Source organism: Nymphaea colorata, chromosome 8 (genome assembly GCF_008831285.2).
Source record: "Nymphaea colorata isolate Beijing-Zhang1983 chromosome 8, ASM883128v2, whole genome shotgun sequence".
NCBI classification, from domain to species: Eukaryota; Viridiplantae; Streptophyta; class Magnoliopsida; order Nymphaeales; family Nymphaeaceae; genus Nymphaea; species Nymphaea colorata.
In genome coordinates, this window is record NC_045145.1 from 19,438,572 (window position 1) to 19,466,213 (window position 27,642).

Consider the following 27,642-nt stretch of genomic DNA (forward strand, 5'->3'; position numbering starts at 1 on the left):
TTTGCAGTAGAAAAATCTGATCGATGTTTGCTTTTTAGTTTCTACAACTTCTATTTTTCATAGCTACCAACTTGGCAAATCATGTAGGTTGCCGTTTCTTGAACGAGAAAATAAATTTGTTGAACTTTTTGAAAAAATTCACTCGAATTTGTGGGGACCAATGCCCGTTTGTTCACATTTTGGCTATCAGTACTATGTGATCTTTGTTGATGAGCATTCTAGATTCACTTGGCTATACCCCTTGAAGTCGAAATCCAATTTTTTTATTTGTTTTTAGCATTTTCAAAAATATGTTAAAACATAATTTAATAAGTGGATAAAAGTTTTTCAATCAGATGAAGGGGGAGAATACACGAGCACAAGATTTAGAGATCACCTAAAATCTCTTAGAACAAAACAACAGTTTTCTTGTCCTTACACTAAACAACACAACGGTATCGCAGAAATAAAACATTGCAACATCACAGAATTGGGTTTGACCATGATGTTGCACGCCAACGTCCCCAAGCGTTTCTTGTTTGAGGCTTTTAGCAGTGTTGTCTTTCTCATTAATAGGCTACCATCATCTTCTCTAAAAACGGATTCTCCTTACTTGAAGCTTTTTGGGTGGCATCCTAAGTATGATTTTCTTCGTGTTTTTGAATGTCGATGTTTCCCTTATTTGAGAGACTATGCACGAGATAAATTGGAGCCTCAATCATTGCCGTGTGTCTTTCTTGGGTACAGTGACAGTCACAAAGGATATCGCTGCTTATATCTGGCTACTGGAAAAATGTTTATCTCTCGACATGTTTGTTTTGATGAACATTTTTTTCCTTATAAAAATCCTGCAAAATTATATGATGGAGATTCTCTAACTTCTAATTTAATTTCTTTCGATGAGGAACAACCGGTTTCTGAAGATAATAGTTCTACTCGAACAAATGATGCTCGTGAGGAAGAAAGAAGTGGGATTGACACATACTCTCAGTTTCAAGAGGCTTCCATTGACAATATGACGTTAAATGGGGAGTTGGTTCACAATCAGCCAAGCAACTCCAATCAAGGTGAACATGAGACAGTCATAACTGAAAGCATGGAACGAAATATCACTATGCCAGGCAATGCAGTCCATAATCAGACGAAAAATTTGGAACAAGATCAAAGCAGACATGGAATACTTGACCACGACCAAAAGCTTTGAACAAGGTACTACTTCTCCTGCCATGGTTAGAACAATGGTCACCAAAACGATGGTGGGAACTTTCAAGCTTAATCCCAAATATGCCAACTTACATGTCTTGTATCAAGATATTTCCAAAGAACCTTCAAGTATTAATGAAGCTCTTGGGAAACCAGACTGGAAAAAGGCTATGGACAAAGAAATTAAAGTCTTAGATGAAAATCAAATATGGAGACTTGTACCCCTATGGTCCCAAGATGAATCTAGTTGGATTGAAATGAGTGTTTAAAATTAAACTCAAATTAGATGGGACGTTGAAAAAACTTAAAGCTAGACTTGTTGCTCGAGGGTTTACTAAAAAAGAAGGAATTGATTTCCATAAAACCTTTCTCTATTAGTTCGTCCTACCACTTTTAGAATGATTCTCTCCATTGCTACTGTTAGACGGTGGGAATTGAGGCAGCTAGATATCGAGAATGTTTTTTTACATGGTACTATTCATGAAGATGTATACATGAGGCAACCTCCAGGGTATGAAGATAAAACGAAACCGGAATATGTTTGTAAATTACAACGAGCTATTTACGGTCTAAAACAGGCATGGCGAGCGTAGTATGCTAGATTAAGCAGTTTCCTTCTTGATTATGGTTTTACTATTAGTGTGGTTGATACATTCATGTTTACATTACATCAAAAATAAAAAACTCTTGTGTTTCTCGTGTATGTTGATGACATGATCCTAACTGGAAATTGTTCCATATTCTTGTAAAGTTTTGTTAATGCTTTTTGCATGTAATTTTTCGTCAAAGATCTTGAGAGGCTAAGCTATTTTTTAGGAGTTGAAGTGACTTGTACAAAACAAGGAATTCTCTTAATTCTCTTATGTCAAACCAAATATGCTAAAGACATTCTTGAAAGAGCAAAGATCGAGGATTGCAAACCAAGTACCACGCCAATGAGCCCAAAAACGCCGCAGTATAAAGATGACGAAGAGAAATTTGATAATCCTACTCTCTATAGGCAAATAGTTGTTTCTTTGCAATACTTACTCTAACACAACCAGACATTTCTTTTGTTGTTAATTATGTTAGTCAGTTTATGCATGAGTCATTACATATTCATTATCAAATGGTCAAAAGGATTCTACGGTACATCAAAGGATCTATACACATGGAACTAAACATATTGATGCAAAGCACTCTTGATTTATATGTTTTTTCAGATTCAGACTGGGCAGGATGTTCTCAATCTATGCGATCCACTATAGGATTTTGTGTTTTTCTTGGTGCTAATTGCGTGTCTTGGGGTGCTAAGAAGCAAAACAACATAGTCAGATCAAGTACTGAGGCTGAATACAAAGCAATGGCATCAACAGTAGCAGAACTTACATGACAATTCTTAATGAAGGACATTGGAATTCAGATTATCAAAGTTCTAATTTTACACTGTGACAACAAGAGCTTTCTTTATATGACGGCAAATCCGGTGTTTCATAATAAAAGCAAGCACATTCAAATTGACTTTCATTACGTAAGAGAGTGAATTGCTAAAAAACAACTTGAGACTAAGTATATTTCAACCAATATCAAGTTGCCGATCTTTTTACCAAAAGCCTATCAAAGCGTATTTTCAATCTTCTCAAGAGCAAACTCGGCCTCCAAGAAAGTTGACTCAGTTTGAATTGGAACTCAATTCTGTCATTGAAATGCGACAATTTTGGGATCCCATTGAACAGCGACTCGGTTTCAACAAGATGAAGAGCTGATAATTAAAGATTATGATCGGATGAAAAAGGCAGAAAGATCTGAAGATAAGGAAAGGCGACAATTTTGGGATCAATCAAAGATTTTATCTAATCTAGGCAAGAAAGTTGTTGCCTATGATAAAACTTAAAATTTTTCCCCATAAAAGGAACTCAATATTTTTCCCTATGAAAGAAACTCAATTCTGTCATTGTATATCATCTTTAAAAATACAGTCTGAGTGCCTTCTAGCCGTGGATGTAGGCTTTAACAAGCTGAGCCACGTTAAATCTGTCTTCCTCGTTCTCTTTTACATTTTCTTTAAGAACATGATAAGTGGTTAGGCCATCAACATCTCCCATACCTGGTATGGTCGTTCCAATAATGAACCATGCCTCCGTTTCTTGGAGATTGAACCACCCCCGCCCCCTCATCGTTGGCTCAATTCCCTAGATCTTGAAGGCACAATTTCAAACATTTTCCTTTCATGATGCCTCGTTTTTTCAATTCTGTTCCCACTGGCCCTTGAATGGATTGCGTCACTTTCACATTGTATCCTTACTTCTCCAGGAGTCTCCCAGTGATTGAGACCAAGCGGTGATATGCAGATAGGTCCTTGATTATGGTGGTTCATCCTGAAGTCATCGACTCACATCCAACTCCTCAGTTTCACCACGGCCTGCTGCAACTACTAAAGCAATCTCATTGTGCAATTTGCAGATCGACTAAAGCTTAAAGATTTCAGCAGCGCAGGCATCCCATTGAAGCGCATAGTGAATTAAAGAATTGAAAAAACATCCAGAAGAAGTATAAGAAGTAGAAAGCATGAAATTGCCAGAACGTTTGGGATTATTTGATAGGGAAGAAACATAGTTCACACTCTTTTGTGCCCATAATTCAGAGCAAAAGGAAATATGCTCTGTCTTAGAGTAGAGCAGAGAACAACAGGGAAAGCTGTAAAGAAGAAGACAACGAAAATTGCAGTAAAGAGAAGATGCCTTCTTACTTCACACAGAGAATTACAGAATTTTTATAGACTGTAGAATAAATATCTGATGACAATTCTTATTTTGCCCTTCTACAAAGAATCGTATATGCAGGACTCATAAATATCTCCTGGGAAAATATATATCAACTTCTGACGAATGGAACTGCAATTGTACTGAATATTCTCCACTTTCTGTTTCTTCCAGATTTGATACGTCTTCATACCCAAATCATAATGGATCAAGCGAGATACTTTTGGAGGCTTCCATCAAAGCACTGGCTCTACATGAATGATTTTCTTCTCAACAGTTCTGTGCCGTTCCATGCAAGAGAATGCTAGCTAATCAAGAACAAGCTTTGAAGGGCACATTTGATCCACCAAACGCATAGCTGAAATCAGGGGGACATTAGGAAGAACTGTACTGGTAGGGGGTACATCTTTTGCCTAGAGACCAGAAGGGTACCACTAGAACAAAGACAAGTTGTATATTGCTAGAACTGAGTATCAAGAAAGGGGAGTCGGCTAACTACTGTGATGTTGGCACACACTTTTTATTATTAGAGAAAAGGTAGTCGCATGCACATGATGTTACAAGACATCAGGCTGTCATGCATACTTTTTAGCTATCTGCCACATGCTAAACTTAGTGATTGATGTCTCGTTTTCATTATTCCTTCATAAATTATTTAAAATCATAGTGATTTCAATGTGCAAGTCGCTATCTGCATAAAACATGTATGAGACATTAGAAACAACTTGCTAATGCGTTTAATGAGTTTCTTGACGCCGAAGCTTGAAAGAACTAAAAACAGATGAAGATAATGAATGCATTTGGTGAGTAGCACCATGTCTTTTGTTAATGACATAGAAGCACCAAAAAAACCACTTGGTCTGAGTCGCCGACAGAGCAGTAGAAGACACAAACTGGAAGGCCGACTGCGCACTAAGTTTGGCGAGGTTCTTTCTCTCTTCGTCTGTCTCTGTCTCTCTCTCCCTAGAATGCCAAAAGGCATGTAGGATAGCTAGTCGGGCAGGGTGACGCGTAGTGGAGAAATGTTGGTATGAGTTAAGGGGTGCCTCTTGGTGGTTTACTGGCCTTGTATCGGTGCTAACCTCTATTTGGCTTTTCTTATAATGTTAGTTCTCTCTCTCTCTCTCTCTCTCTCTCTCTCTCTCTCTCTCTCTCTCTCTAGAACAATTGTGGGGTTGCAATTCATGACAGTCAAATACAGGAGGCCCCGTCGAATTCCTATCCGATACAGTGGAAAATGACAGAATGTTCAAACCAGATCCGGCCCATTAGATTGAAAATGAGCACTCATGTCTTCTGTGGTCAAGCTTGGGCTCTTGAGAGGGCCGAAGATGATGAAGCAACAAGCGAGAAACGGAGCAAGAAGTGAGCCAACTCGGCCCACGCGCCCTTCCGATCTCTCTCACGAAGGCAGCCAAATTTTCCAAGTTTTCAAATCTCAGTCTCATGGACAATTTCAAAAGTCTCTCACCAGCGATTCCAGGTATCGATCATCCAACGTCAACTGGCAACTGATCTGCTGCACAAATTTGGCTCATAAATTCTCTTCATCCATTCGATGAGCTTCCGTATTTGGAACCGGAAGAAACCGAAGCATCGCATGATTCGCCATCAAAGCAATAGTAGGCAGGTGGGTAGCCACCATGAGGCCACCCCAGCAAGCTGCTGAAGCCCTCCTGGTTCACCTCCTCCAGATTCAACTCTTCCATTCCATGACCCCACGATCCACTTGGAGCAGAGGAGGAAGAAGGCAAAGAATGCCCACAGAGAAACCCATCAAGTACTTGGCCCCCCTGGTCCTTGATGAACACCGCCGCCTTTGGCTTTCTTTTTCTGCGGCCGGAGCCGACGGGCAGGTTCCTCTGGTTGCCGCCATTGGTCCAGAACCGCTGGCACCTCCTGCAGAAGTGCCTCGGCTGGGTGGTGCTGTAATTGTTGAAGTAGCAGAACTTGGTGTCCGCGCTATCGCACCTTGGGCACTTAGCCGTCCTGTCCACCCCGGACTTGTCCTTTGGTGTTACTCTCTTCCCATCTCCATCTCCATCTCCATCTCCCTGCCCTGCTTCGCTTGCTGGCTTTTGATACTCTCCTCTCGTAGCAGTTGGCGAAGGGGACGATCGTTCTCCTTCTTTATCAGATTCAGTACGGTCTTCCCTCTCAGATGCTGCTTCCTGATTCATCACATCAACATATCAGAGAGTGAGAGAGAGGGGGGACAGAGAAAGAGAGAGAGAGCAAGCGAGAGAGAGAAAGGGAGGGAGAACAAATTAATAATTGCCTGGTGGAGCAAACATCAGAAGGTGAAGCCTTGTTGTGCAAACTTGAGCTTGTGCCCTGAGTGTTCTTGCAAGGTTAGTACAAATACATACTTACCAGTAACTGTAACCATCGACAAGACCTACCCTTATTTTAAAGAGGTATAATCAGGTTGAACAACCCATTTTAGCATCAAAATCCGGTTTTGAGACATGAAACAGGATTTAATTGTTCCAAAGAAAAAATGAAGAACATCGTCTGTATATTTGTAGGTCTTACTGCAGAAATCGACATCATTGCAAAGTTTTATCACCAATTCCACTTTTAACTACTTAACTATTTGCGATTCAGGATCGACTTTGCACTTGATCGTCCAAGACAAGCTTGCGAAGGATCAGACTGAAAACTGCTGAACGCATGACCAGCAGACTCAGAGAAATCCCAAACGCCCAACTAAAATTTTATCTTTTTGAATCACTAATCGAAGTACTAGCACCCAAAAAGGACAACCGTTGTGAAAGAAAGATCTAGCCCATTTTAATTCCAGCCCAAGTTACAGATGAATTGTAAATACATGAAGCGGCAAGTCTGAGCTGCGAACAGAAGGATGAAGCATTAAGTAGTCTTGAAAAGCACGAGGAAAAAAATTGCAGTTAAAAAAAGTTGGAGTAAACAAATGAAAAAATATATTTTGTGATTAAAAATGCCGTTTTGATTAAGCGATTTTTTGTCATTTTCTTTCCTGTACAAGTCCACAGCTCACACACAAAGGCATACACAGACACACACATATACACAAACTGTGGGCGTGTAGATTCTGAAATTATGTGGACTAATGTCTGTGAAATCTAGGGGCTCTCTACTATTGTTCCCATTTTTCGGTTTTTTACACAGATCCAACCATATGAAACAAATGTAAAGTATCCAAAACTATATATTGAACAAATAATGAAAATATAATGCATACATTGGAATTTACGAAGAAATAATGTTCCGTTTCCTGACTCACAAAATCCGATCACATTGCATTTTCACCAATATTCTCTTATTTCTACATTTTTTGCAATTTCAGATCTATTTATGTAGCCTTTTTTTTTTTGAAAAGTTACTCATTAAACATTCACATGGTTAAGATTTCTCTCTCTCTCTCTCTCTCTCTCTCTCTCTCTCTCTTATTGTAACTGGCACTTCTTATCCCCAAAATTTTAGTTCTCTCTCTCTTTATATATATATATATATATATATATATATATATATAACTCTAATCATTTTTAAGACTGATCCGGCTAGTCCCCTTTAATTTTCAGCACTTTTCACTCATTTTCTGCACAATCTACTCTATAATTTTCATTTTTAATCTGAAATATCAGTAAACGTATAAAATGATGTTTTTCAAAATTCTGGATAAGATATTAAAATCAACGAACTGATCTTTTTTTTTTCTTTCTAGTGTTGAAGACACATGAATTTTATGTTTTAAACAGACAAATCACACGTAGACAACTGCTTTTCTACCGGAAAAGATCGGCAAAAATATAGGGCATGTGACTGGCTTAATTTGTTTTCCTTATATAAGAGAACAGGTAGCTTCAAATGAGTTCCTCATCAGGTTCGGAAGTCGCTAAACCAGCTCCAGGATTCATCCACTGCAGTAGTAATAGTTTCAAATAGTTTTGTTTGTGAACTTTTGTGTACTATTATGACGAGTTTCATCGATATATATAGTTACCATCCTTCGTCACCATCGTCATCACAGCTTTCGTCTTCCTGTTGGACATCAGTACTATCATTCTCTTCATCCGCACGTAAAGAAAAAGGAGATCTGAGAGGAGGAGTCTGAAGTCCGGACTCTAACCCAATCATGGAGCAGCAAACATCTCTCAGATCTCCCCTTCCTCTAGTTGGAGTCATCCCCATTCTTTAAAAATGCAAGTAGGAAGTACATTTCCGGCATGTATCCAATCCACTTGGAAAATTGCCGAGTAACCGAACAAAATCTCTTGAGAACGACCAAAAACACACGGGAGAACTAATCATGAATGAGAGGAAGAGACAGAGAGACCATGTAAAGAACAGGGAAAGTATGGGGAGCATCGATGATACCCTCCAAGACGAAACCAGAACTAAGTTTGGTCGCTCTCCATGAGAACAAAAGGAAAAGAAAACAAAAAAGTTTCTGAAAACGGCGAAACAAGAAATCGAGAGAGAGAAGGGGCTCGGACCTTCGGGGAAGTGGTGGCGGGGTCGAGCGTCGGAATGGTGAGGCGAGAGCGAGGTTCTTCGGAGCTCGAGACGGAGGCGGAGTACTGGCGGTGGTGGCGGTGGTGGATCGTCTGGCCGAAGAGTTTGAAGGCGGCAGCGGCGGCACCGGCGACGTCGTCTCTCATTTCGTCGTCCCCTGCTTCTTTCTTTTCGTCCTCACTGGTCGACGACGGCAATCCTGCGCCCCCTTCAAATCTTTTAAAAGCCAGAGTGCGAGGGGTTCGTCGGTCCCCACACCTGCCACGTCGACCGCCGGGCGGCGATTCTGAGCCACGAGTTGGGCTGGGGCGGTGGGTCCCACATGGCAAGCAGGTGGAAGTCCCCCAAATGATTCGGCGTGCCCAGTTGGCTTCGGGGAACGCGTGATGCACAGTCAGCACTTCCGCCCAACCAAACCGCCCCCGGTTTTCTTTCAAAACCTCCTTTCTCTCTCTCCTTGCCGGAGCGCCAACCCGGATAAGATCTGCGCGCGTCTTCTCTAGGGCATATCTCCCATAACCCTAGGGACAATTTCGTCTTTTCATGTGTCTCACTTTTATAAACTATATTTTAGTTTATCCGAATTGTTTGCTTTATTTTCACCGTTAAAAACACTTGTTTTTTAACTAAAGATTATTTTATTTTTTATTTAGGAAAATAAAAATGAGGGTCTTTTGGTCACTAAAAAGCCAACCCAAGCAAGCAGAACTGAACTAAGAAGAGGAGGCACACAGAGGCCTACCTCCTCCAAGTTGAGGGAACCTTTTCTCAAATGGACTTTTGCTTGCACTGTTCGCCATCGTGGCACCTGGCAGCACTGAATCTGGTGGTATCAATTATTGGGGCATTGGTTCTACCCAAATCCGCAAACTCAAAAGACTCGTCTATCTTTTAACCATAGTTGTTTAACCCACGACTCAGACTATCATTGACAGATGAGATGATCGGGTCATTGAGTCAGCGAGTTGACTTGTTTGAGTATTCGAATAACCATAATGTTTTTTTTTTTTACTATAATCGAATCGAGCGATTTCGGTCGAGTCTGGGTGAATGAGGCCGAGTCGGGTTCTACCTCTCCCAAACCTTGACTCATGGCGAGATATGTAACTCCCAGAGAGTTTGCCAACTATGCTTTTAACTTCATCTAAGCCTTGAAGACCTACATGAAACTGTTATTCTTGAACTATTCCCCCGTCGACTAACAACATAGGTGCGAGTTACATCTAGCCATTAAGCCTAGAGACGCCAGTAGATTAGATTCAAATTCGATATCTAACTGAGCTGCTTTAATTAAGTCAGATATAGTTCAAAAAATCAACGTCCCCACTTGGATTTAGGAAATGATATCTAGTCGGATTCAGATTTAGATTTCGTTTCAAACAGATATCGATCGGATCAGAAAATAAGCACAGGTTTGTTCACCATCAATGAAAGCGAGTTCTTCATATTAACATCTAAGAAATCATACATAAATACTTGGAGTGGTGTCTCCGCCCACCAAAACATATCTTGATGCACCTACCTGGGTCAAATATGTGCATTTTGATGGAAGAAGGGAGTCTTTTTAAGCCGCAAATCGGTCTAAACCAAATTAAAAAATTTCATAATGTGACATCGACCACAAAAATTTGGTCTCCATTCAAATTCAGGGCCTCCTGTCTCGATCGTTACTTCTGCCGCTTTTCACTAAAATAATTTTTTTTCTGAAATGGAAAATTTAATATAAAAAAAAAAAAAGACAAGGACGAAACTGAACGGGAGAAACGAGAGTTTCGGGTTTGGTAAGTATCCGATCCAAATCCAAGAGAGTCAACGGTGAAGATGCGAAACCGAAGACGCAGACCACAGAGAGAAGACTCCGTTTGCTCTTGTCCACGTGGCAGACGCCCTCCAATTCATTCGGGCCCCAGCAATATCTCCTGCTCTCCTCCCTCCTTCCCTTTTTTGATCTCTATCCATGATTCGGGTCCGGGTAGATAAAGGGGACCCGTCCTTATCTGCCACGAGGAGGTACCCTGACCCGAATAAATCTTGATCCATATTTCGCCCACAATGTAGGAAAACCGCCGTCCAAGAGCTCCAGAACAAACCGGGGCGTTTGGGTTTTCTCCCAAAACGTGGAACCGGATTCTCTTAGCAAATGTCGCCAACCGAAGAACCGAACCCGAATATCAGATAGCAAAATAGTATTTTTTGTGTATTTTCTTCCTTGTGAAAATTTTGCGACTATTATTACGTGCTTATGCTGACGCAAGATTTTCCCATCCACACATCCCGCAAGTCGGACGTCATTATTTATTTTCAGCACTTTATTCCATTGATAGAAAGCAGGCGCCGCTAACTGGATGGATCATGAGGCAGTTCTTATCGAAAACTCACCCCAAGCCACAAAAAATCCGTCCTCTCTCTCTCTCTCTCTCTCTCTCTCTCTCTCTCTCTCTATATATATATATATATATATATATATATATATATATATATATATATATATATATATATATATATATATATATATATATATATGAGTAAGAGAAAAATAAGATCATGCCTTCATAAACCACACTCTCCTCATTACATAAGAGTCCTGTGTCGATATTAATATTAATATGAAATGGATTTCATTGTTGCTTATCATATGCGTGTGCTTTTTATACATAAAGAAACAGTCGACAAGGTCGGGAACAGCTATTTTAGGAAGAAAACTAAAAATCTGCACATGGGCATAGATTCATAAGGAGCACTATACCTGGATTTGCTCATTCTTTGATCCACTAATATTAATTACTTAACTTAAATGTACAGTATAGATCAAGGGTGGAGCCAAATGTGTACAGGGATAATAAAATATTTAAGAAATGCAGATGAAGAAAGTCTTCCCCTAGGATTTGTAAAGAATATATATAATATATATATCAGTGTGCTCCCCTGAAACCCCCACCAGCGTGGCCACTAAAAAATATTATATTTTCTGCGTTTGAAATTTGCGGCTGTTGTTTCGAGTTCAGGTCTCTCCTCCTCCTCGTCTGTATTTTATGTTTTGATTAACCTTTAAGCTGATTTGAATGGGCAGCTCCATTGATAATCATGATCCTCCCACTTTCCTTCAACAAACAAAAGCGTTGCATGCTTTCTTCTCGATAAGAGGATCGTATGCCGAACGCATCTAAAAAATTCAGTGTCGCCTGGGCCTTTTCTGACGTTGGTCGCGCTACATCCTCCGCCTCGTGACTGGCGGTGCGCAGCCTGTGCCTGTGCTACCCACAACAGTAAAAACCTTTTGCCTTCTGTTCTCAGAGCGACTTCCATGCAACATCCCATTGCATGCAACAACAAATGTATATAAAAGGCATATTATCTTGGTCATTTCCTACCCCTTGTGCATTCGTGGTCGACTCTTTCCTCTCAGAGAGTCGAGCATAGCATAGATGGTCGAGCTGGTTGCGATATAAACAAGTGAGGGAAACAAAAGGAAAGAGAGGGTAAGAAAAGGATTATTTGTGTAATTACAGTTCCTTTAAAATTGGAGAGATCCTTTTCTTTTCTTTTTTTTTCTTTCCTTTTCTTTCTAATTATTAATTCATCTTTTTTCTTTTCTTTTTTTCTTTCCTTTCCATCCATTATAGTATCCTCTGATTTCCCTCTATCCAAACACGTTAGCCTCCGCATCTAACCTCCCTCCCTTTTTCACCTTCACACCTTCTTCCCTTTTCCTTTTCCTTTATTATCATTTATTGTTCGGTTCCTTCCAAGTTTGTTCGGCCCACCCATCCCATCCATTTGCTCTCCGCATCATGTGGTGCAGGAGGAACCGTTTTACTCGCTACCATGGTTCTTCTGCTTGTTTTCTGGCTCCGCTCCTCTGTACTGTGGGTGCTTTTAGCACTTTGTTTTGCTATCTTGTACTGATGCTTGTGCTTCTAGTACTTGATCTTGTCCTTTGGTGCTCTGTGTGTTTTCATTGCTCCTTTGAAGGTGTAATAATCTAACCTTTCCTTGGGGATTTTTTATAGTCATGTTGAATTCGGCCTAGCGGGTTACTGCAAAAGATTCATCACGGGAATTTCACAGATAGCTTTACACATGACTAAAGAGGGCTGTGAAATTTGTTGTGGTTTTGTTGAAATTGTAATGTTCAATCTATACCAACATTTTGAACTCGTCACTCAGATATAGTAGTGCACTTTATGACTTTTTTCTCTCTCTCGTCACTCAATTTTGTTAATGAATTTTCACTTTATCAGCTCTCTCTCTCTCTCTCTTTTTGCAACAATTTAATGGTCCAATCCGAACATTCGCCTCAGTGCTCGGGGTGCTAAAATGACTAATATGCCATCAGATGTGAAACATTGACCATTCTATTCGGGGTGCAGAATTTTAGAACGACTTTTCATTTTTTTCATCCTGTTGTCATAGTAGTGAGGCTCCATGTTTTCCACCAAAAAGAGAGGGTATTTTCGTCATTGTGGTACTCGAACACTTTTGTGCAACCATCTTGCTAGCACCCACAGCCTTCTACCAAATGTTAGGTGCTTAAATGGTTGTGTTCTTATAAACTTTTTGCCCAAGTATAGCCATTTATACCACCAATGATTGGTCCAATTCAAGCCAATGTTCTCAATAACAGTATTGTGGGCGCGGCAAATTTAATATTTTGAGGTTGAAATTTTTTCTTTTGAAGAACTCTCGGAATGGATCACTGCTTGCCATAATGAGCATAGGAAACAGTTGAGTTTCTATGTACTAGTAGAACAAGTTGCTCGAAGGTCATTTGCACAGCCCTGTGCATGAGAAAAGTAGCATCGAGAGGATCATAGAATCGGGATGAACAGTCGTTGAATCGGCTTAAAACTTAAAAAACGTAACTATCTCACCGTCTTCAATGCGGGAAAATGATATTGAGCCGTGCATTAGTAAAATTCTGAAACTATCCTCCATTAATGGAGGACATACTGGAGCTTACACAGCCAAGTCAGGAGGAGTTTACTAAAATGTCGTGTACAAACACCAGCCGTTTCTGATCTTAAGTCCATATAGAAGTCCGGGCAGAGAATCAGGGATAGGAGAATGAAGGAGATTATCCCCACTGAACAATCAAAATAAGCAAGTACAAAAGCAAGTTTTCATGCAAAATGATTAAGCACCAGAAGTGGGCAAAATAAGAAAAATACAAACGAAGCTTTTTATGTAAAATGATTAAGCAAGGAGTGGCAACAAAACGCGTGCCCACCACCAAACAAATATGGTACACAGAAATTGAATAGGAAGAACAAACAAGGAAACACAAAGGCCTATGTTTTCCTCAGTTTCTTTTTTTCTTTAAAGACGTAAAAGAAAGAGAAAGGAGAGAAAGAGCAGCAGCCGGAATGAAGCTTCGGTTGATGCGGCTGCTGACGATTCTGTTGGCAGAATGATAGAAGGAGCAGCCATGACCACCACCATCATCAATCCCCATTGTCGTCGTGGTCATTCGTTGCTGGAAACGGCAGGTCTCTGGCGTGCAAAGCCGGGCTGGATCATGTAATTGACGAGATGGGGCCCCAACATTAACACAAACCAGAAACACGGATAGGCAAGCTGCATCAGTAATCACCCTTCATTTCCCTTCTCCTTTAATATACACTCACAAAGAAAAGAAAGCAAAAGTATAACAAAAACAAGGTTTGAGCTAAATCGGACTAAGAAAAACGCCAATACATAGCTCTTCTCTGTTACTTATCTCTTTGATGCATGCTTTATGAGTATAATAGGCAATACAGATATTTCATGCAGAATAACTTAAAAACAGACACGTCTAAACTATCAGATGAGCAGGGTGGTTTACTTGTGCAAATTCTTTCATCAATTTACGATTTCTTTAGTTGAGTAGGAAGATCTCACCTGTAAGAGCATGGAAGGAGCGTCTTGCTGGGTGGCAGCTACATGGCTCCTAGTGCTCCTTCCATTGACCAAGGCTACGGAAGGGCTGTTGGCGGTGGTGATGTCCCAGAAGCTCCTCTTCTTTGCTGTCGGTACTGGTGACACAAACCTGTGAGAGGGGCTCTTCAGCTGCCCTTCAACTGTATCTGTGTCAGCTGTTCCTGCTCTCCTCCTTGCGGTCCTTACCGCAGCTGATGCTGCTCCACAGCATCTGGTCAGGACATGCTTGTTGCAATTGGACTTCAATGATGCCTTTTTTGCTTTACTATCGACTGTATGCAGGTTCCCAAGTGGTGGGGATGGTGGTGGTGCTTCGGTTGCTACTGCTGCTTCCTTTTGCAGCCGGTTTTGGCAAAGTTCTCTGATAAAATCATCCTTTTGCCGCAGCTGAAGAGCATGATCTCGTTTCATCTTCTCTATCTCACTCTCGAGAGTTTGAACGGTTTGCTTTAACTTGCGAACGATCTCTGGCTCTGGCGTTGGTGGGCACAAGCTGGAAGCATTGTTGGTGCGTCGTCTTTCTTTCTTTGTTACAGAACCTGCAGGCGACAGTAGCGGGGAGGCAGCAGTTCCAGCTGAAGGTGCCGGTGATGCAGCTGCATTGGCTGCTAGGGACTGTGCTTGAGCTGTGAGTAGCTTTTGCTGGCAGCGAGCTAGTTGCGTTCTCAGCTCCCTGTTCTCTTTCTGCACTTCCAGCAACAGCTTCGCCTGATCACTTCCAAATTCAGAGTTGCCCAAATCTAGACCTTCATCACCAAATTCACAGGCCTTCGTGCGGATCTCCTTGGCTCGATCAGCCCAATGTAGCGTGTTCTGTGTCTCACCGAAGCACAAACTGCTCGGGCTGATATTTGCTATCATAACGGTGTTGCAATATCCACCTAGGGAGTCCTTCAGGAGCTGGGTGAGCTTTGAATTTCTATACGGGATGTGTTTCTTTCCTTCCACCAGTGCATTGATGCAGCTGCTTAAAGCAAGTAGAGAACGGTTGATGTTGGCACCTTCGATTGACCTAACAGTTCGTTGATCAGTTGCCAAAGCTCTCTCTGAACCAGCTAAATCGATGAGTGATAGTTTTCCCACTCTGTTCACAACTTTGTTGCATGCATCCTTCACCCTATACTCTGCCACCACCTGCACATATAATCTTTCACTTTGTTACTCTCTTCAATTTTGGAGTCACAATAGTTAAGAGAAATTTTATGGTTGAGCTAAAATGACCTGAAGAATAGCATGGGAGCGGGAGGAAGTCTCATTGACTCTGGTCGGTTCAGTTGTTCTGTTCTGATTCCCCTGCTGAAGCAATGCCATCACCTGCAGCGTGAACAAGTCAAGCCATCTGTATCAGCAATCCTTTTACAGTAACATCACAATTTATCAACCATTTGGAATGGCGGGACAGCTGACCTCGTCTGTTGAATAGGCTCTATATTGAGTAAGACCCGACGCCACAATTCCCTAGTCACCACAAAGATTTTTGTATTGTTTCAAAAAGGTAAAAGCGGAATCACGAAGCATAAAGATCATATGAAATTATAATTTTAGAAGGAACATAAATTATGTATTGGGGAGGCATGGGCACACCTGTTTATCCTCTCTGAGGACCAGAGGCCTGCCAGGGGACAGCAAATCTCTGACGGTCTCATTGTAGACCTCCAAGTATGACAGGTGAACAACATGATTTCCATCGAAGCTTCTCTGTCTAATTTTTGAGAATAGATCTTTGATAGCCAGGACCATAACCCCTGGATTCTCTAACGTGCCCAGCATTGTGTACGTCTTGCCAGCCCCAGTAGCACCATAGCAGAAAACGGATCCATTTCTGCCTTGAAGCACACCTTCAACAAGGTCAGCCGTGCTGCAAGGAACGACGCGTTTTCATTTGTCAGACACGAAAACTTAAGCAGAAGATGGTGATGCATGAAAATGATACCCTTTCCTTGAATAACAGAGTATGCCAGTAGAATAGAAATTATTGGTGGTCAGAAAAAATTGTGGAAACCAACGTTTTTCAAGAACTCATTTTGAGAAACCAACTCATTTTACAACGTTGAACTCAGCTGTCAATTTTTCGCAGATTCATGACTCAGGCAATCCAAGAACCCTGAATTTTCAAGTACTCTACATGTCCTATAAACGCAGGAGAATCTTCATTTGAGTATTTCATAACAGTAACAAGGTTTTAATTTTGCTGATGTTCAAAATGCTGTTTCAACTAGCTGTTTTTCATTTTTTAGATTTTAACGGGCTCAATCTAGAACAAGGCTGAAATTTTACCAAGTAGAAAACTTACGTTGTGGTGTAGACCTCCTGTTGAGTGGTAGAGTCAGGAAACGAAGCATCAAACGTGAAATGTCTACCACGAAGCCTTTTCAACCGAAGATAGTCATTTTCACTAGCATGCTCTGTTAAATAGACATCTCTCTTATTGGGGATTTTAACAGAGCAATGAGAACCAGCTTCCTTCTCTTTCTTGGACATGGGCCTCAATCTAACAAAAACCAGAATTCTACTTCCAATGTCGGATATCTCCGGGACTGCTCCCAGATCATTCCCAGTCTTTTGTGCCATATTAACCTTGTCCTCAGGCTGCGGCACGGCCGCCGTCATTGATAGCCTCCTAACAACCGATGGAGCTGATGGCTTCTGCGGTCTTGGACAAGTAAGTCCCATCCTCTCGAGCCCCATCATGTTCTCCTTAGCATGCACCCCTTTGCCCCAGCTGTTCAAATCCTCTGCAACTACAGTCGACCTCTTTTCTGTCTTCAAACCACTGTAAATTGCATTTTCCTTCATTATGTTGCCTCTTCTACCGCCAATCTCGGTGTCGGCACGCGTTATCTGCTTCTTCAGCGCCTCATCATCTTCCTTACTAGCACCACCATTTGAATTCCGTCTTCCCGACCTAACAAGATCAACGCTGGGATGGGTTGAGTACCTTTTCCTATCCTCTGTTCTCGGCCCGGCCGTGTTCTTGGATGCAACTTGTTGCTCGTAGAGGACCGTGAGTGCCTTCATCTTCTCCTTCAATCCATGGTGGGGGTTTTTCAGAAGCGACCCAACCGGTTGCGTCAGGTCTTCTTGATCCTGTCGACGGTCGATCCTGGCTCGAGCTTTTTGGTTAGAATCATCTTGGGTCGTCAAGATGTGAGACCGAGTGGATACCGGCATGTTTGGGGCCTCAGTCAAAGAAGAAGAAGAAGTATAGTCGTATAGAGAGAGAGAGGGAGGGGGAGAGAGAGATAGACTACGATCTGGGGAGCTGCTGCATTTCTTTAACCCAATTTCCAGAACACCAAGTGGTGGAGATTGGTGCCTTATGAAACCAAGGAGGGAGGCCTGAGCAGAGAAGGAAGAAGAGCTGCCATTGCAGAACACAAAAACACTGGAAGAGGGACGAAGACTGGAGGAAATGGCGCAGGAGCAAGGCGAGAAAGAGAGCAAGAGGAGGAAGGAGGAGAGGTAAGAAACAGGAGATTGCTCATCCGATGCCGTCCGTTTCAGAGAACGAGAATCGACGGTTGAACTGTCAATGTGGGAGGAATTTTGAATTCCGAGAGAGGGTAACGGGAAGGAAAGAAGCGCTGACTCCGCTCAACGGTCATATTTTCTCTGGCGATACGTTTTCGAAAGTTTGGATTGCTAGACTTGATCCGTTACACTAAAAAGACGAAAAGTTAGGACTCGACTTTATTGTTGGATCAACCACGGTCCGAACCAAGCTACCTACGTGGGCTTGCTAGGCTCGAGAAGGCAACGACCTTTTTAAGGCTGTGTTTGTTTACCACGGATCTGAAATATACAGTGATCTGATATCACAGAGGCTAAGTTTGATAGCACCAAACTTTGGATCTCAAATATGAAGTTGTTTTCCTTAAAATTTCCATTTAAACAAATAGGGGGTCTTAATAGCCTGAATCTCAAATCCATGCTGTATACAAAAATTTATGAATTTAAGGAAGATGAAAGGGTGGACTAACCATAAATCCATAGATCTAATATTCACAGTAGGTAGAACCATCCCTTATCCAAACTTAAATCCATGATTTTTTGTACATAGCTCAAGATTCTTCATTGTCTGGCTGGGACAGTTAAGTCGCACAACTTTTAAAGCAGTCTTTTAAGCTATCAAACTTCGCCCCACAGACTCTTCGTCCTCCATTTTCTTTTTTGTCACTAAAACTCGGTTTTTTTTTGTCAACGGTTATCGGTAAAAAAACTTTAACACCAACATCTTGGATTTTTAAAAACTTCGTTGAATCTTTATCAATGTAGGTTTAAGAAAACAAGAATAAAGTTATCAATTTCATAACCTTCTTTCTTATTTTTCTGTATTCTTAAAAGTTTACTGCTTCTCAAAATTTTTCAACAAAACAACGTTGCCAAAAAAAGTACCAACCATATATGGTAGCAGGGAATTGAATTTCATTCAATGGAGCTTGTTTAATTCTCAACGGAAGGAGTCCTGTAGATTTTTTCACATTATTTCAACAAAGTGGCAACTCCCAAAAAGGCATTCTTAACATTGTTTAATCTTAATTTTAATTCTAAACCTTCCAAAAATCAGGCTGCCAAGTTTAGATTTGAAGCCTAATTAGCAAGTGCAGATTCTGAATGCCAGGACATTAACCATGAAATTTTAATCTGCCTAAAGAACGAAAGGTTCTCATGTCACAGGTGAAGTTCTGGAAAACAACAGGTGAAGTTACCTGCTGCTGAAACAAGAGCACAGGCCCAACTCTCTAACAAATGACCAGTTCTCCTGTGAACAGTACGATTTCCTGCACCGACTCCTGTAAAAATATCGTTTCCTGGATTCCGTCCTCTGCAGTCTGCCCTTGAAATTCAACTGCTGCCATTTACTGTTGCGATCATATCATGCAGTTTGACTTATAATTGGCATCCAATGTTGGGACAGTAAACAGGCTTATCAGACTCGAGTGTACTATCACCTCCACAAATGCGCACGGAACTTGAGATTCATGATGTGGGGAGCGTTCCATTATCTTAGTTTATTGCATTGCCTTAGTTTATATGAAGGTAGCACTTCCTTGTCGCCTGCCAATCGCTATAAATATAACACGGATGAGCGATGACATGATCAACTTTATCATCTTCGTCATCTAAAAACGAGTTGCTGCATATTAATCAGATGTATCTACTTCAGATCAGGAAACTGACCACATATTATAAAATAATCAGTAACAGTTGGCACCAAATCGTCTCCAGTCTTTATATGACAAGGCTTTCAATTCAATAGTACCCTACAGCAGAACAGCTCCACCTGCGTGTCCAAGGAGTCACTTGAGATTTTCAAGTTAGAAGTAAGGAATGTAAGTGAATCTTCCTGACTCAAGATGCCTTTCAGGAAAAAGCAGAAAGAAGAAGAAAGATTTATGCTTCTGCTGTAACGATGTTATCAGTTTGAAACGGCACATAGAATGCAGTAAATTATGTGGCAATGTTGTTGCAGCGGAAGGAGGTGACATTCTCCTCAACTGACTCTTCTAGTTTCAAAACTGCACTAGTATAAGACCGGTACTCGATGACCTACTTTTGCTACTGCTTACAGAAGAAGACGCTTACGATCGAGACATTCCACTAGCAGTCATGATCTAGTTGTTTTTGTAGGCATGTTAGGTGTAGCAGTCAGAAATTAAGATGGTATAGTTCCTTTCTCACTTTTTTTTTATAAACAAAAGGATCAATGAAGATCTTTCTTTTCATTTTTTTTCCCCTTCACAGTGGTATATAGAGAATGGCATCCAAGACAAGGGACTTGGTGGCATCCTCTGGACCATAAATTTAACTTGTGACTAGCGTACTTACCCTTAGAACCTGCTTCTTTATGCTTTGTGCTGGGAGTTGGGCTTAAAGAACTTGACTTATCTCTGGACTGTCATGCTTCATGAGAATGACAACAATATTGAAACCTTTTTGTATATGAACCAAATTTGGCATTGGCCTTTCATGATATTGTCTTCTCAAGGTATAAAGTATAAAGACTGAGCCTGAGACTTCATTACTGCTCACAAAATAAACTAATTAAGTGGTACGATTATTTTTTCTATGACGAGGGTGAGCGTTTATAAGAAAGCTCATCTTCCCTGATCATTTTTGTCCCCAATTACCATGGTTTTTGCATATATTAAGCGATATAACCCTCCAAAGATTCCATGCCATTAAAAGAAATTACAAAATTCACTCGACTTTTGAGCAAATAACGACTGGCCGCTGGGCGCTCTAGATTTTGTCAAAACTTTTCAAATCACTGCCTCATAAAAGGACATGAACTTATAAGAGCATTTATAAAATTACCTACCTAAAGGAAAATATAAAAATATATACATATCAAAAAGTTTAAATAGAAAAGCAAAAACTCTTGCCACCGCCCGAAACAGCGAGGGCCGGCCCTTGCTGTTTAATCTGGACAATACAAGCATTTTTTAATATATCTCTTTTCGAATCATTTTTGTAAATTATTTTTTCAAAAAAAGTTTTTTTTTATTTGGAAAGCAATAATTTGGGAGTTATCATGAAAGATTGGGTACCTACTTGTTAAAAATAAAAAGTTGGCATGTATTGACGCTAGGGTATATGGTTGCGTGTTTTCCTTTTCCTTCCATGTCTAGACTTCTTCAGAAGTATGACTATTTAGCCTTCTATATATACTAATTTTCTTTGCAATAACTATTCTGATATCAACTGAGACGGCCTGATGGCACATAAATAATCCGTCGCTAGTTCAATATTTTAAAAATATTTTGAACCTTTTTGTTATTTTTACACAATTTCCACACCTTTCTTGAAATAAATTTTTGATTGAATCCGTCGACGGCACAGTAGATTCGATTCACAAACTAACTTTTGGAGCAGCATTTGACTAGTAGTGAGAATTCTTTTGGGGTTTTAATTAAGGTGGAGATGTGGGGATATAGCTAAGCCTAAGCCTTTGAAGGTAGGGAAATCTGCCTATCCAACACTATATCTAGTGTCTTGGTCCCATATATGAGCAAGCTCATCTTCGCGTAAGCAAAGCCTTTCTTTTCTTCTTGCCGCTATGGATCGAAAGCTACTTGGAAAATCTTGATGGACTATAGTACACCTGTCAATCCGTTGTGATCCTCGTCTTTTATAATCCAAAAGAGTAGCACTATGGATTCACAGTGCACCTTTTATGTGTCGACCTACACAACCAATTATTTTACACCCCTCAAGGCCATGGATAACCACAAGAGAGTAGCACTATGGATTCACAGTGCACCTTTTATGTGCCGACCTACACAACCAGTTATTTTACACCCCTCAAGTCCATGAATAACCACAAGAGAGTAGCACTATGGATTCCAGTGCATCTTTTATGTGCCGACGTACACAACGAATTATTTTACACCCCTCAAGGCCGTGGATAACTACAAGAGAGTAGCACTATGGATTCACAGTGCACCTTTTATGTGCCGACATACACAACCAGCTACTTTACACCCCTCAAGGCCATAGATGACCACATCTTTTCGAAGAACAGACAACCTCGATCTTTCATTTTATCCACTCTAGCATGAAAAGTTTCCTCCGTAAGACTGTGGTTATAGTAATTAATACTTTCAGGTCATTTGTCCTTTGCCCCACTTTCCTAAAATCCTTTTATTTTCTACTGAATTGAGGGAAAATTCAGTCCATCACCCTCAATAAATTTTCAGTAGCAGAACCCATCACAAGCAGTAAACTAGATACTTCAGCTTGCCCATGGAAAGGACGACCACGGAAAATGTTTACCAAGATAACATTTCTCAAACTAGTTGTCTCCCTGCTTTCACTAGTACGCTGACAGAGGCAAATGAAGGTGCTGGGAAGGGTCTTGTCCTTCCCTCACATTTTAAAAAATTCAAAAATTTTAGTCTAAATTTTAAAAAAATTTAGTTTAACGTATATAAAAAATTTAAAATTTCTATTTTAGCCCTTATTATTTTTCAAAATATATTTCTGGCTCCACCCTTGAAAATAAAAATAATGTTGTACTTCTCGTTACCAAAGATTAGTGATATGAAATATCAACCACAAGTCATTATATTATGGGGAAGGAAGGGAAACATAGAGGGATTCGATGCTAATTAGGGGCGGAGTCCCTTTCTGATCCCTCACATTTGGGACTCAAAAAGTCAAATGAAATTACGTTGTCAAAAAGAGAGAGAAGATTCCAATAATATAAATTTATAATGCGGACATTGTTTTGATTTATGTCACCAGGGTGCGGCAACCCTGGTGATGCACCCGCGTCGACATGATGTGGGTGCAGATTCGGGTGCGGGTGCGACCCAGATTCACACCTAACCCGCACCATGTTAATTTGAGTTTATTTTTAATAATAAATTAATAATAATAATAAATATTCTTGCCCCACCATGCCATACCGACACCGGCATCCACACCCGTACCCGCACCCCGCATCGGACTAAAAGTTGGTGGATATATGTAAAATGGGCTTACTTTTTTTTGCTAAATCCAAACTCAGTATGTCCATGAATCTGATGGCGAAGGAAAGCATAATGATATGATCACTTGCATGTTGATCAGATTTTGTAAGTCAATAATTTTAATACTACTGATACGTCTTTTTCTCGCCACCCACTTCATTCAATCAACTGTTCTTTTCTGGGGCAGTAGCAATCCATTTTTTATAATAAATTTTTATAGAATTTCTTTGATGCCAAAAAAAAAAATTTGTGATGTCGTTGTTTACAGATTTTATATTATGTCATCTGTTTAATGGTGTCAACCGTATCATCAAACCATAAATCGTTAAATGCGGTGCACATATATGTAGGTAATATGTTTTTAATTAAGAAAAAGGAAACCATGTATCTTTTCAACGAAATTTGTATTCTATAATGGAAAATGACCAACATGCTAGCAGATCTTTTCATGTAAGCATCTTAGCATACCTTTCTTTTTATTTAATATCCTAAAGCTGGTTTGCATAGTTAACATTACTAAATAGCTGGGACGATTCACATAGTTTTTATATATGTAAACGATTAAACTAAGGGAATTACGGCTTCAAGGGGCACAGCGTAGTTGGTCGAGTTATAGGTCTGATTAAGGCGGTTCTCTAGTGAGTCCCGTCAGTGCTATGCCTTTGCATCTTTAAGTGATGGGGTGGTATCCAAGTTAACGATATATACCGCTAACCACTGAAGCAGAACAATTTTAGTGATGGTTTTAAACCTCTTGCTTAGCTAAAAAGAAGTAAATCGTGATCAGTTCGTTTAACTACACCGAACTAGGGGTGAACAACTTGTCGAGCTACTCGAGCTTGACTCATTAAAGCTCGGCTTGTGAACGAGTTCAAGCATAGTCATTTTTTTAAAGAATCGAGTTCGAGTTCATGAGTCGATTCGTTCAAATAACCGAGTTGAGTTCCAGCTCAACACGTAACTGTCGCGTCGAACTCGAGCCTCAATCAAGGTTGTCAAGTCTTAATCAAGTTGATATATTCAAACGAGTTTACGAGTTTGTCGAGCTTTAATTGAATCGAGGTGGAGCTCAACATGTAACGATGAATATCAATTCTATTCAAACGAATTTGTCGAGCCTTAATCGAGTCGAGCTCAACATGTAACTGCTGAGTCGAGCTCAACATGTAACTGCTGAGTCGAGCTCAAGCTGCTTCCATCGAGCTATTCTCAAGCTCAAGCCAAGGTGAGCTCGAAGTTTCATTACTCGAGCAGAGCTTGAGATGACTGAACTCGGGCTCGACTCGGCTCGTGTTCAACCCTACTCCCACCGCAATACTCTCGTGTTCAACCCTACTCCCACCGTAATACTTTCACCAAGAAAACCTTGACCGTCTTACCAATGCGAACACGCGACGAATGGTCTCTTTGTAGCGGATTGTCAGTCCACATCCTGGTGGACCCACTCCCAATTTGTCTCAACCCACCATGAGCCTGAGCCATTCTCAAAGTTGTCTCCTAAACGCTGCCTTCTGGCTGCACTCAATGTGGACGAAAGTGTTTCAGTAAACTCTTCAATAAAACCAAGAGCCTTCAACTTTGGACGCCCTCTTCACTGGGCTCAGTCTGCGCCGTGTGTTCAGGACGCGCCCAGGCTGAGGTTTGTTTGCATGCACAAAGGTCATAAATGATGAACCTTATCACATTCGACGGGATTATGTACCGCAAAAACATGGGTTTACGTTGTGTATACTTGATTTTAATGACGACGACAGGACGGGGTACAATTTGTCGCCTAAGACATGATAATAATTGGTTTGTGTTTGACTATGCGCGTTTGATTAATCGTCCCCATCCCAAACAGCTGAATTGTGTCCTGAAAATTAGTCCCACCATTTTACCTCGGGACAACTTAAATCATGGAGCTGCGCTTTGGTTTATAGCTGGTGTAGGGCCTTGTGCTCAGCTGAAAGAATGGAAGACAAATGAGTGACGGACGGCCAAGGTGGGGAAGCAAGCGCCCACCTGACCAGAAACCGGCCATCTTTAGCCTTGTTTCGACTCCTTTGTATCTGATGAGTGATAGGGGCTCACGCCGGAAAATGGTTTGCCGGCAATTAGAACTTGCCCAAGGCCAATTAACTTGTAAAATATAGGCAGATCAATGCTTATTTATGCATCTTAAGTCAAACGTCATGCAGGTTCACATTCTAGTCAATAACGAGATCATTTAGGTGTTGATTGTCTTTGACTAGGGGTCTCCCAGATGCGGATTTGTCTTCTCTTATTCCGATTTTCAATAGGTGACGAAAAGTTAGGCAGGCTCGTTCAAATTATACCCAAAAACGCATGTTTGCTGTTTGGTACCAAGTTATTGATCATCTTGCGGGTAGCTGGGATAATCTTTTTTTTGACACATAATCTAGAGAGAGAGAGAGACTACGATTTTAAATCGCAGGATATGAGATTTTTGGATTTTAAAGAGCTCAAGTTCTGAAGAACCCCCAAGACTTCAATAAACACACAAATAAGGGTCCCTCTATGCCCAAGGGTTGACACAGCAGTTGAGACGATGCCTGTTAGACGACGACAGTTTTTGTTTTGAATTCTCAAAAAGTTAACCATATGTGTTGTAAAAAAGAGGTCATTATGGTATAAGTTGAGGCAGGAGCGGAGTTAAAGTAGGGCCGACATGGGCCTTCGAGCCACCTCAAAAAAAAAATTAAAAATTTTACATGTAAATGTTAAAAAATTTCACTTGTTCTATATAAAAATTTTCAAAACCGATATTTCGGTCCTAGTCAAAATTTAAAAACTTTAATTTGGTCCGCCTTATGAAAAATTTCTGGCTCCACCCTTGAGTTGAGGTGCGCTTGAAGGAGCTTCTCATGGCATCGAAAGCAAGCCCCATACACTAAAGGTACAAGGGGTTGGGGAAAAAAAAAACTTTGGACTCTTTTTCTTGCTCACCGAAAATATATGGATCCCTTCAAATATTAGAAAACAACCACATGATATATGTTTTTATGAGAAACTAAAATATTCATACCGCTCGATTCAAATTTCAAAGTATTCATGCCACAATACAACTTACAAGCTCGTTTGTGTCAGGACTTTCTTCTTACTCTCTCTCTCTCTCTCTCTCTCTCTCTCTCTCTCTCTATATATATATATATATATATATATATATATATATATATATATATATATATATATAAACTTCTCTGCACGTTTATCTCGTTTGTCTCTGGGAGCTCATTGTCTCTCTCCCTCCCTCCGGCGTTCATCTCGTGATTGATCATTAACCTGGGACGCATGTTCTTGTGCCGGACAGCGCGTTTGCATTCATAGCGTACACGAGATGCGGCGTTCCACATCTGTTATGAATTAAAGAGTGGTGGATCGGCACATACGGCGGCCTGATCCGTGAGGCCATCATTCATTATAGAACATGTCACCATGAGAACCAAACAGTACATCGACAGTTTGATACAAAATATTCAACTCCAAATGGCTAAAAAACAATTACACAAATATCTCGGTGTTGAGAGGGGGGGGCTGATTAGCGAATGTTCAACTTCAAATGGCTAAAAGACAACTACGTAAATGTCTCTGTTTGCATTCTTTACGGGACAAGGCAAAGATTATCAATAGAAAAAATCAATTCTCCCTCTGCTATCATTAGGACTGAGTTCAGCGAAATTTTTATCCGAGAGCAAGAAATTTGGAATACATTTAGATGCCGACCGAAACGTCACTTCATCTAAAGAAAAGGACTGGAAAGCATTAGCCTAACTTCACATATCGCAAACGCGACGCGAAATCTGCACCTACCTCTCCACCTACTCATCCGCCTCCTGGCTTATAGAGATGCCACTTGGGTAGTTGTCTTCAAAGGGGATCCCTGTTTTTTCCAAGTTCTTTTTTTGCTTTTCACCAACTTTTGCAAGATCTGTTGATCTTTCTTTTACTTTCTGATCATAATTTACAGTAACAATGGGAACACGTCCATTTTATGGAGAAAAGATGGTGGGCAGGTTGACTAAAGAGGAAGCAGAAAAGGAGAAGGAGAAAGAAGGAAATGGGGGGCTTCGCTGCTCCAGTTTCTCTCGTGTATCTACTTTTGACCAACAAAACGCGTAGCTTCAGAGCGTGTTTTCGTTCCGTCGGTGAGCGTGGCGGTGGTGAGAAAATCTCTCTCCCTCTCTCTCTCTCTCTGTGTACAACTATGAATCACCGAAAAGTTGAAATTGAGAGGTGGGAATTTTTTCTTTTTTTGCTTCCTCTGATCTGCTCGTTCGAACAAAATGAAAGCACGCATCGATGAATGAATGGCCATTTTAACAGAGAATGGTCGACGAAATTTTGATTGAGTTGCTTTCCCCCGGCCGCAGTAAATCCATAGCGATTCAAGATGAAAGCGTTGATTGATATTGTAGATACACCAGACATTAATCAAACCACATAACCCATCAATCAGACGAGATTAATGATCAAGGGACTAACATCCCAATCGCAGCAAATCGCTGGAGATCGCTCATAGCTAATACAGAGCAGCTTCTCGTCCAAAGAATACAAGAAAAACAATCTCAAATACAGCAGAAAACTGAAAAGGAATGCCTGCTTTTATTGATAGTCACTGGAAAATGAATCAGAAGTATAGTCCAAATACAACAAATAGATTAGCTTTGTACATCGAAACCTAAAATTAAAACATAACTATACTTTGTTTGAGAAGGTATCGTATAGCCAAAAAACAGAAGAAAAGAAAAAAAAAACAACTGCAGCTTTCACCTTTTATGTCTGTCTACCAAAAAAGAATGATGATCTACCTGTTCTATAATATGTAAAAG

The 27,642-nt window shown here is 40.6% G+C and overlaps 2 protein-coding genes across 4 annotated transcripts; both read right to left on the minus strand.

The window, feature by feature from the left end:
• Window positions 1-5,082: 5,082 nt before the first annotated feature.
• LOC116259726 (dof zinc finger protein 5-like) lies at window positions 5,083-8,606 on the minus strand. Of its 2 annotated transcripts, none has more exons than XM_031637637.2 (2): window positions 8,402-8,606; window positions 5,083-6,094 (listed from the first exon to the last, which is right to left on the minus strand). In XM_031637637.2, exons 1-2 carry the CDS (start codon window positions 8,564-8,566, stop codon window positions 5,471-5,473), a joined length of 789 nt encoding a protein of 262 aa, XP_031493497.1. In that variant the 5' UTR covers window positions 8,567-8,606; the 3' UTR covers window positions 5,083-5,470. The 2 variants fall into 2 exon arrangements, with proteins under 2 accessions (XP_031493497.1, XP_031493498.1); XM_031637638.2 differs by having other exon boundaries at window positions 5,083-6,257; window positions 8,402-8,535.
• A 4,970-nt stretch (window positions 8,607-13,576) lies between these two features.
• On the minus strand, window positions 13,577-17,862 carry LOC116258465 (kinesin-like protein KIN-8A). 2 transcript variants are annotated; one of them, XM_031635632.2, is made up of 6 exons: window positions 16,630-17,862; window positions 15,921-16,194; window positions 15,744-15,794; window positions 15,558-15,650; window positions 14,298-15,470; window positions 13,577-13,928 (listed from the first exon to the last, which is right to left on the minus strand). In XM_031635632.2, the coding sequence occupies exons 1-6, from the start codon at window positions 17,505-17,507 to the stop codon at window positions 13,884-13,886; spliced, it is 2,514 nt and encodes an 837-aa protein (XP_031491492.1). In that variant the 5' UTR covers window positions 17,508-17,862; the 3' UTR covers window positions 13,577-13,883. The 2 variants fall into 2 exon arrangements, with proteins under 2 accessions (XP_031491492.1, XP_031491491.1); XM_031635631.2 differs by having other exon boundaries at window positions 13,577-13,994.
• Between the last annotated feature and the right edge of the window lie 9,780 nt (window positions 17,863-27,642).

Coding starts and splice junctions, on each gene's coding strand:
- LOC116259726 (XM_031637637.2), bottom strand. CDS start 8,566: ATGAGAGACGACGTCGCCGGTGCCGCCGCTGCCGCCTTCAAACTCTTC. Junction 6,095..8,401: donor CCGCCACCACTTCCCCGAAG/GTCCGAGCCCCT, acceptor GTGATGAATCAG/GAAGCAGCATCTGAGAGGGA.
- LOC116258465 (XM_031635631.2), bottom strand. CDS start 17,507: ATGCCGGTATCCACTCGGTCTCACATCTTGACGACCCAAGATGATTCT. Junction 15,471..15,557: donor GCTCCCATGCTATTCTTCAG/GTCATTTTAGCT, acceptor TTATATGTGCAG/GTGGTGGCAGAGTATAGGGT. Junction 13,995..14,297: donor CTCCTTCCATGCTCTTACAG/GTGAGATCTTCC, acceptor TTACTGATGCAG/CTTGCCTATCCGTGTTTCTG.